The sequence below is a fragment of the Glandiceps talaboti genome, chromosome 9, assembly GCF_964340395.1.
Source record: "Glandiceps talaboti chromosome 9, keGlaTala1.1, whole genome shotgun sequence".
NCBI classification, from domain to species: domain Eukaryota; kingdom Metazoa; phylum Hemichordata; class Enteropneusta; family Spengelidae; genus Glandiceps; species Glandiceps talaboti.
In genome coordinates this window covers 21,366,578-21,376,572 of record NC_135557.1, presented here as the reverse complement: position 1 = coordinate 21,376,572, position 9,995 = coordinate 21,366,578, and the positions used below count along the sequence as shown (strand labels likewise).

Sequence of the window (9,995 nt, the reverse complement as noted above, 5' to 3'; positions counted from 1 at the left end):
CACTAGTTTTCTAAGCAATCCAATAAAAAAAAAACCCACACAATCCTGGTCTATGGAAAATAGACTTCATTGCTGTGATAACTTTCTTAATGGATTATAGTCAGACAAAGCAGACTTATATGATGTGTTTACTTGTAGCAGTACAGTGTGTTTACCCAGTAGACAGTCTGTATAGAAAAGTAGTTAATATGTGGTATTCACTGCACTAACAAAACCGTAATCTTATTACAATTCTTCAGCTCTGACTTAACTAGGCCTTGATCATTTTCTTTTACATAGCTTGGACGTCTTCTGCAGACCTTTCTAGGCCGTCATTTTCTTTCGCACGGCTTGGTTTATATGTGAATCACAACCATAAACTTTAATTCTGAGTTATATGAGCTGATAGTATATAGCCACACTGATTTGAGGTGACAGCGTCCAGCCCTTAGCCACATTGATTTGAGTTGACGGTGTCCGGCCCTGTAACTACATTGAAAGAACTATATGACGATTTAATACTTGTATGCCTTGGGGAGATTTAAACTTTTTTAGTAATATCACCATGACAACAAGTCTTAGTAGCCTAACACTGCAATGATCTTTGTTAAAAAGACACCATTCACTGTGATTGGACAATGACAATAATTGACAATGATCTGAGAGTCAAGTTTTAAAACCAATTATTTCTGTATTTCTAAAGTTGATTTATAGGGTGATAGCAATAAACGTCAATTATAGCCTTTAATTGGGTCTTATCCCTGAAGGAGAGTTTTATTGTTCACTTGGTTGCTTCAAACTTTGTAGCAGCTATCAACTCTGTAGTAAATACTATCAACATTATAGCAACTATCAACTCTATAGTAAACATTAGCAACATTGTAGCAACTATCAACTCTATAGTAAATACTAGCAACATTATAGCAACTATCAACTCTAAAGTAAATATTACCAACATAAGCAACTATCAACTCTGTATACTAGCAACATTGTAGCAACTATCAACTTTACATGTATACTAAATACTAGCAACATTTAATAGCAGCTGCTTGTAATGCTAGCAGCACTGTGCCAATACTAACAACATTGTACAAACACTATGCCAATACTAGCAACACTGTACCAAAACTGTACCAATACTAGCAACACTGTACCAATACTAGCAACACTGTGCCAATACTAGCAACACTGTGCCAACACTATGCCAATACTAGCAACACTGGACAAAAACTGTACTAATACTAGCAACACTCTGCCAATACTGTACCAACACCAACATACCAATACCAACAACACAACCAATACTAGCTACACTGTACCAACACTGCCGATACTAGCAACACTGTACCAATACCAGCAACACTGTATCAATGCCAACAACACTGTATTCACAACAATGTATCAATATCTGTGACAGTGTACCAATGCTGGTAACAATGTACCAATGCTGGCAACAATGTACCAATGCTGGCAACAGTGTAGCAATGCTGGCAACAATGTACCAATACTAGCAACAAAGTACCAACGTCATGCAACATTCACTGTAAGTTTTGACACTTTCAGTAGTAGTTTCTCTGTGATGAGAGCATTCTGTTGTAAGAGTAAGATAAATAGACATAAAAAGGTGAAATGTTGTCCTCAGCTCACACGGTAAAATTGTCTCTGTGTTGACTTGTGGTTTGATGGATGTCATCTTGGAAACTATCGTAGTGTATAAAGCTAATAACACAGAAAGTGTAAACGAGGTGTTAGAACCTTCAAACTTTTGTGTCTCTTTAAAGCTATATCAACTCATACAAGGTCAGCTGTAGTCTTCTTTTCAACTTTTAATGTGTTTGTGTTGTCCTCACACCTGTAGAAATGGTAAAGTTGACATGATAAGAAGAGTACAACGGACAAATAGGGTGAAAAAACATTTATTATGTTTCAGGAATCCAACAAACTGCAATGTTGACATTTCAATATTTCACATCGTGGATAATACTGCATATGGCATATGTTAGTTAGTTGTCTACTGTCAGTCTTTTCTCCAGTTATTGCTCGTATGATGAGACTTGGGAATTTTTATCTTTTGTCAAGTGATTGTAATGAAATAGACTTCTTGAAAGTAGTATAAAAATGATAAATTTATGCAACATACTTTATTTAGGTTCCATCACTGACTTTGTTTGCTGTCCTTGGATTTCTCCAAAATCTACCAGACAGACAGACTGTGGCCTTCAAAAACATTAAAAAGATCACCCTGCAGTAACTTGTTCCTGTAAACTTTACAGTTTTGTTGTTGTTATTCATAATGTTGATAAAATTGTGATATTTTGACTGTCAGTGTTGACGTATTTGATAAAATTGTGATATTTTCATTTACAGTGGTGTCGGGTTTTTGATAAAATTGTGTAATTTTAACCATCAGTGTTAAAGATAAAATGACTTTCAGTAGTGTCGTATTTTGATAAAATTGTGATACTTTGACTTTCAGTATAAATGTCGTGCTTTGATAAAATTGCATTCTTGCAAACCAGCGCTGTTATTTCTTCCGCTACACCTCGAAATAAAACCAGTGGGAGGCTCATTAAGAACGATGCCATAAAACAGACAGTGGTTTGCAACGATGATAAAATTGTGATATTTTGACTTTCAATGGTGACATTTACATCATCATTTATAACTCACCAAGGTTGATATATACAAACATAGTTACCTTCAATACATTGTGTTATACCACAAGCATTGTGACCAGTATGTACTCAAAGATAAAACGACGTATAACTAACACACAACAAGTTCTTTTGGCTCTTGAGAATTCATTGTTCCCATAATTATCACATACAATGTAGTGACTCACAAGAAACCCAGTTTTTAAAATTTTTAACCAATAGTAAGCAATTTTGTGGTGTCAGCAAATATTTGGAATTCTTTATTTCCAGATTTTTTTTGTTATAGTTTTTATAAAAACCATATTCGTCTTTTTGAAAGGAAGTGTTCATTTCTTTCTAACTCAGCCCAGAGTCCATGAAAATTCCTCTTCATATCTGTATAATATTTACAATAATCATGTATATTTTATGATTAGTTAATGAATATTCTATTATCATCAATTTGTAGCAATCTAGAATGATGCACTGCTGTATGACTATGAACTGTTATTGAGAATTCCACCATTCTCATTCTATGTTCATCATTATCAAATACTACCAATGTGCCATTAGAGAGATGCATTGTGGGAGTCATTCTAATGTCATTCTATTCAACCTGATATCATTCTATTTTCATCATTATCAAGTACTGCAAATGTGCCATTAGAGAGATGCATTATGGGAGTCAACCTGAATCCTGGAATGTTTGTGTAAGAAACACTGCACTGTGTTTTGTCTGTTTTCTTCTTTTTCGAGTCAAAATCTTTATGTAAACAGTTTTTGTTTCGTTTTGTTTAGTTTTTCTTTCCTTTTTTTATTTGTGGAAGCTTTGCAAATGTTAGAAATCCAAAGGAATGGTGAACATGCCCAGATAATATTTGTACTCTGATTATTGTCACATGTATTGACAACTATTTTTTGATCCCCTTTCCGTTTATTTATTTATGTTAACATACTCTTCATGGACCTGTATTATCATTTTGTGTCTGGGAATAAAGTCATATATATCTAATGAAAGCGTACTGATTCCGTGTACATGGCAGTCACTCAACGGAGTTGCCAAAAATCCTGAAATGGCAATTTCTGTTGTGTGACCGTCATGTATACGAAACTGGAAACGCTAATTTTCATGCAGTGAAATGAAAACAGTTATGTATAGAGATCACCCCTATTTTCATTTGAAATGGATCAGTCATGTTCTAAGAAACAAGTGGAATATACCCTATGTTAGCAGTATGTAGGTATGTCATTGAAACATTTTCTTTGATAAGTTTTACTTTTTGTTATCTCTTTGTTGCTATGGTAACTGGATTGTTGGTAAGATAACAGAACATTGTATCTGTAGTATAGATATGAACTGTGAATAATTAATGAAGAAACGTCAGGCAACACAGAAAAACAGTTTTTATAAAAAACATATTCATCGCTTGACTGATGTTATCATCAAATTTTCAATTTTTTTCTCTCGGCAATTGTTGTTGACGTCTTTTAAAAAATGAATATTTAGAAAAGAGCTTCAGGGCTCAATTATCAGCCAATCAGATTTTGGTATCAGGTCACATGATAAGTAGCCAGAGGGCCAACCTTCCAATGGTTGATTTGGTCAAGTGAATTCAGTGAATTGAGGTCTCTTGGGAGTTTATACAAGGGGTAACTTGAGGTGGTCGTTGAACTGAGGTTTTTACTGAAATGATTAAAAAAATGGAATTTGTTGAAGTTCATACTTTTGGGAATATTTACAGTATCTGAAAGGATTGTGAAATGGGTCAATTAATGTCAAATGGTGTAAAACTGTTCAAGTTCTCTGTTTGGAATAAAGTGTTTACATAGCTTAGAGGCATTTGAGATGGTTGACTTTCTCATGTAATGTGAATTTTTCAAGTTCACTTTTGGGATGTTCATAGTATCTGCAAGGATTGCAATCTAATTCCTTACAACTGTGTTCCCATTTTACACTACGTTATCTTCACACGGTTGTCAGGATCAGTACAAGACTACAAGGATTGTGACATGGATGACTTTGTCTAATGACATAAATTGTTCAGGTTCTCTGTTTGAAATAAGATATTTACATTTCTAGGAAGGTTTTGGAATAATTGACTTTGTCATATAATGTGAATTTCCCGGCCAAGTTCATTTTTGGGAATATATGTACAATAGGCAACAGCTAAAGCATTTTTAATGCTTGTCACAATTGTTTACGCTACTCATATCATGTATTTTAATTAACAACACAGTATGTGGTGTCACTCAGTTAATCAATATATTGAAAGCGCAATGCTAAAAAACTTTGAACTGCTTGTGTGTTATAATTTGGGTAAATCAAATATGAATTGGATCACTCATAATTTCTAAAACTTGATAGAATGTACGGTATTTGAATTTCACAATTTTCAGAGTTCAACAAACTGAAACTTAGATAACAAGTGATTCTTAGAGGCATGTCTGTTAAACTCTGTGGATTTTACCTCATCTGAAAGTTTTGTTTTTGTATTTCATCATACAGCAAACTGAACTGCAGTCTTGCTGCCAGACTCATGACTATCGTCCCTAATCTTTTTATACCGAGCGGCTTAGCCACGAGAAGAGAGTGACAAGTTCCTCTCTTTTTGTGGCTGCGCAACTCGGCATACAAAGCTTAGGGACTATAGTCACGAGTCTGGCAGCAAGAAACTGAACTGAGATCATAAATGGTTCTTAAATGCATTTTTGTTAAACGTTATGGATTTCACCTCATCTGAAAGCACTATTTTTTCATACTACGGTAATATGGAACTAAACTGTCAACTTATACCTCTGTTCATTAGTGCAGTAGTTGTATATTATTTTTGAATTTGTAGTATCTACATACTTATCCTTGAACCATTCATTGATGTACTTGGTCGCCTTTTTCACTAATGAGCATCACATAGGCTATTAGACTCACTTAGCAGAATTTGATTTGATGTGATGTTGATAGTTCATGTTCAATATTAGCAACATTTACATATCGTGGATGTTTTTGGAATGTTATCTGTGTCAAGTGATGTGAATTGTTCAAGTTAACTATCAACAATATTAACATCTTAGAGGTTTTAGGAACGTTATCTTTGTCAAGTGATGTGAATTGTTCAAGTTAACAATTAGCAACATTTACATATTGTGGATGTTTTTGGAATGTTATCTGTGTCAAAGTGATGTGAATTGTTCAAGTTAACTATCAGCAATATTGACACATCTTAGAGGTTTTTGGAATGTTATCTTTGTGAAGTGATGTGAACTGTTCAAGTTAACAATTAGCAATATTGACACATCTTAGAGGTTTGTGGAACAGCTGATTATGTCAAGGTATACGAATTGTTCATGTTAACTATTAACAATATTTACATATCATGAAGGCTTTTCAAACTGTTACCTTGGTCAAGTTTTCTGTATTCTTTATTGAACTATCAGCAATGTGTACACATCTTAAAAGCTTTTGGAATCAGAATTCTTGATTTTGTTAAGTTTTGTGTATTTGTTAGTGAACTATTAGTAATATTTACACATCTTAAGAGGTTTGTGGAATTCTTGATTTTGTCAATTTACAATGTATATGAATTGATAAAGTTCACTTAATGCTGATGTTTACCACCTAGATGAAATGGCTGACTATGTCAATTAATAAAGTGTGTGACTTGTACAAGGTCTTTGCATAGAAATAGTCAAGGTGTGAAAATGGACATGCTGAGAGATAAATTGTCTAATGCAGTGCATGCTGGGATGTACTTGTCTACTGTAAAGTGCCGCAGGGTAAACTGAGATACATTGAGTTGTAGATACATTGCACGGAATTGTAATGATATGAAGCTGATTACCTGTGAAGTACTTACTCAGCAAGTCAGTCATTTCATCTGTGATGTCATTAAACTTTGTTCATTTTCTCTTTCTCTTATCTCCCTACATCATCATTTGCTTCACCTCTTTGCTATCTCACTCACGTCCCAACAATGGTGTCAGAATTTTCGTCCAAAAACTGACTTTAATAGCTATGCCATAATGGTTGTTTCATGTTGTTCATGGGGGAGCATCTAAGGCTATGGTCAGAACACAAATTACCAACTATGTTATTCATTGCAATGCTATTCAAACCATTACTGCTTCCAATTTAAGATTGTTCATAATCTGTTTGCTATTGTTTTTGTTTAGTATATTAAGTATATATAGTATACTTGCATACATGTATACACTAAAATACTGTAAAGCTGTGTACCCCCCACCCCCACACACACTCACCCTTATATATAGAGGTTTATAGTATACCAGTATTTACATATATGTATACACTAAATACTGTACAGCTGTATAACCCCCCCCCACACACACACACACACACACTCACCCTTGTAGATACAGAGGTCTCTAGTATAGCATACATTATATATATACTAAAATACTGTACAGCTGTGTAACCCCCCCCCCACCCTTGTCGCTACAGAGGTTTATAGTATAGCATACATTATGTATACACTAAATACTGTATGCAGACTACAAGTATACACAGTAACAGCTGTAACACCATATTCCATCAAACTTCTATTTCACATCAAAGCGTGTTCTATAAACTTATATCAGTTCCTGGCGCCACGGCAACAATTTATGTTAACTGTATTTGAAATAGCTCTCATTAGTGTGTTTTGTCCGATGTGATTACCCCATGGCTATCAGCTATCTATCATCATTTACAGTGTTGTAAAAGCTGATAATAGCATCACAATTCGAGGTGACCCTTGAAAATATTGAATTATATCCCCAGGAATTTCCATTGAATCCATAATAGTGTCATTTGCAGGTTGACTGTCTCTTCACACTTTGACTTTATTACCTCCTAATGAAGTGTTCCCTTATTTACAATATGTTATAAGTACTGCAATGGTTAGATGAAGTCCTCATATGACCTTTGACCCCTTGTACAATGAGACGCTCAAGAGGAAACTGTTTGCGAATCTTTTAGTTAGCGAAGGGCGCTTTGTTACATATGGAATAATTGTCCCATGGAATATAAGATGCAGTAAAAAATGTCAAATAAAAAAATCTTGTAATGTTAGATTCTGGTAATTATTGACAAGGAACACATCACATTCTTGAACTTGAATACATTTTGGATTAAATTGATGCAAAGAATCCTCAACAAGCAATTTATTTACCAAATAGTCAACTTTGTACTGCAGTAATTTAGCTGTCGTCAAATTTCAATCATTTGTTGGAAAAGTTAGCAAACAGAACATTGCCTAACCATTCCTCTATCTTGTGACTAGGGATTGCTCTTGTGATTTGATTGGTGCTTACTGTCCTTATTTGATCTTTGAACCCATGTAATTATAATACAATGGATCTACTTGGATTATTACTGTGATTTGATTGGTGCTTACTGTCTTTATTTGACCTTTGAACCTGAGTAATTTTAATACATTGGATCTACTTGGATTATTACTGTCATTTGATTGGCTGAACAGTCCTCACGAACCCATGTAACTACTATACTATCCAATTGGATTATAGAAGATACAATTTGTATTTATTGGTTTGCTGCTTAGATTTTTAGTTAGGTATAAAATAGTAAGGTATGGTTTATGTTGTATTCTGAGAATTCCATGTACATGGTATGTTTAAATAATTAGCATAAATGTGTTCATTTGTTCTTGTATTGTAATTTTAATTTTTACTGAAAAAACACAGTTGGAATTGTAATTTTTTGACCAAAAAAAAGGAACATATACCATACAATTGAATATCAGGAAAGTTGCTTTTTCATTTGAATTGATTTTATCGGGAAGCAGGGGAAAAAATAATAAAAACCAATGTATATTTTATGGCAGAATGCAATACCATCTCCACTACATCTGTATACACTTATATCAAATTATATCTTTCTTGAAATATTACTTAGAACACGAGTGAAATGTTAAATTTTGATATACAATGTCTGTGTGGTTCAGTGTGATATTTTAGGCAACCCTGGAGTAGCAGTCACGTTATGTTGTAGTGCGCCCTCTAGAGTCAGGACTGGAAACTAGACCTCAACTCGTCAGACCTCATAATACAGTGATAGCAAATTATATACATCATATTTATGGCCAAAAACAAGCTCCTTTTTAAATAATTTTTCATTTTTTGGATTTCTATATCTTCTAAACTAAATACTTGGCAAGTATATTCTAAGCAAACAGTGTTTGTACTTGTGTTTGGCGGTCAAAAATTCTTTTAAAAGTTGATGTAAACAACGATCTATTCTTTTCAACAAAAATGTAAAGAAATATTTCATCAAATTTCTATATCAGAGATAGTATAATCCTTGATGAATGAATACTTTTAGTAGTGTATGAAAGGCCAATCATTTCCTAATTACTTTAGTGACAATAGTATTTATTTTGTATGAATATTGATATCTTTATATTTGTAGAATATTTTTCCATGATAGCTAAATGTAATAAATCTATATATAAAGAGTATACGGTTATAATTAACATTTAAAACCCCTTGTGAAGAGTTTGTCAGTAACATTGTACATGTACTGTACTCTAGTCACCACCTCCTCATCTTCTACTCCCTCCCCCTCCCCTCCCTACCACATACACACACAATTATCGACACAAATAGTAAATGAAAAGTTGCTGGTAATAATTTTATTTTTACAAAAGTAGTGATATATATTGATTTAAAGGGGTATGTTTCAGTCCCAGGTCACCACATAAGTGTTATTCTAATAAGGAGTACACTGATGGGATCGTTCAATTTCTTTTTGTTCTGCAAGTATTCATGTTTTTACATGTTTGTTACTGTAACATGTTTGTTTCTTGTATAAAGCAAAACTGAAACTTTTGACTAAGTAATCGCACCTGGTAGTGTAGACTAGAACAAAAAGACCCCCCCCCCCCCCAATACTAACTAGAAGGCAATTAGTTGATTTATTGAGTAGTGTTGTATCACATGACTTTGTAATAAGTATCAACACTCTAATAATAAACACTATTTACACCTCATTTCAAATTTATAAACACATTAGAAGTTGTAGACAACTATATGTTTGTTTATGTCTATGTCTGACTGATCCATTCCAAAGTCTGGAAAAGTGATACATGTTCTGCAAAGATTGGTGATGTTGGCAATCCTGTTGTCAAGGTAATATGTTTGCAAGATATAATTAGTGTGAACAGAAGTAAAAGTTGCAGGTAAAAATACAAGACATGTCAGAGTCTCACTTTTATTTGGCGAAATTAAGCAATTCCTGTCAATAAATCATCCAGTTGACTTGCTGTATTAAATTTTAAGAGCAACCATAGATCTAGGAGCAATCTATGGTGTAACTGTTGTTGATGTTTTCAAAATGGGCTGAATATAGAAATATGACAACTTGTATTTAGT

At 33.7% G+C, this 9,995-nt stretch overlaps 1 protein-coding gene across 1 annotated transcript in view; it reads left to right on the top strand.

Moving 5' to 3' along the window:
- The first annotated feature begins 1,435 nt into the window (after positions 1-1,435).
- Positions 1,436-9,995, top strand: part of LOC144439954 (roundabout homolog 1-like) — a 135,768-nt gene continuing 127,208 nt past the window's right edge. The window contains exons 1-2 of the mRNA XM_078129187.1: positions 1,436-1,580; positions 9,694-9,752. Coding sequence (XP_077985313.1) covers positions 1,436-1,580; positions 9,694-9,752 — 204 coding nt within the window. The remainder of the gene's footprint in view (positions 1,581-9,693; positions 9,753-9,995) is intronic.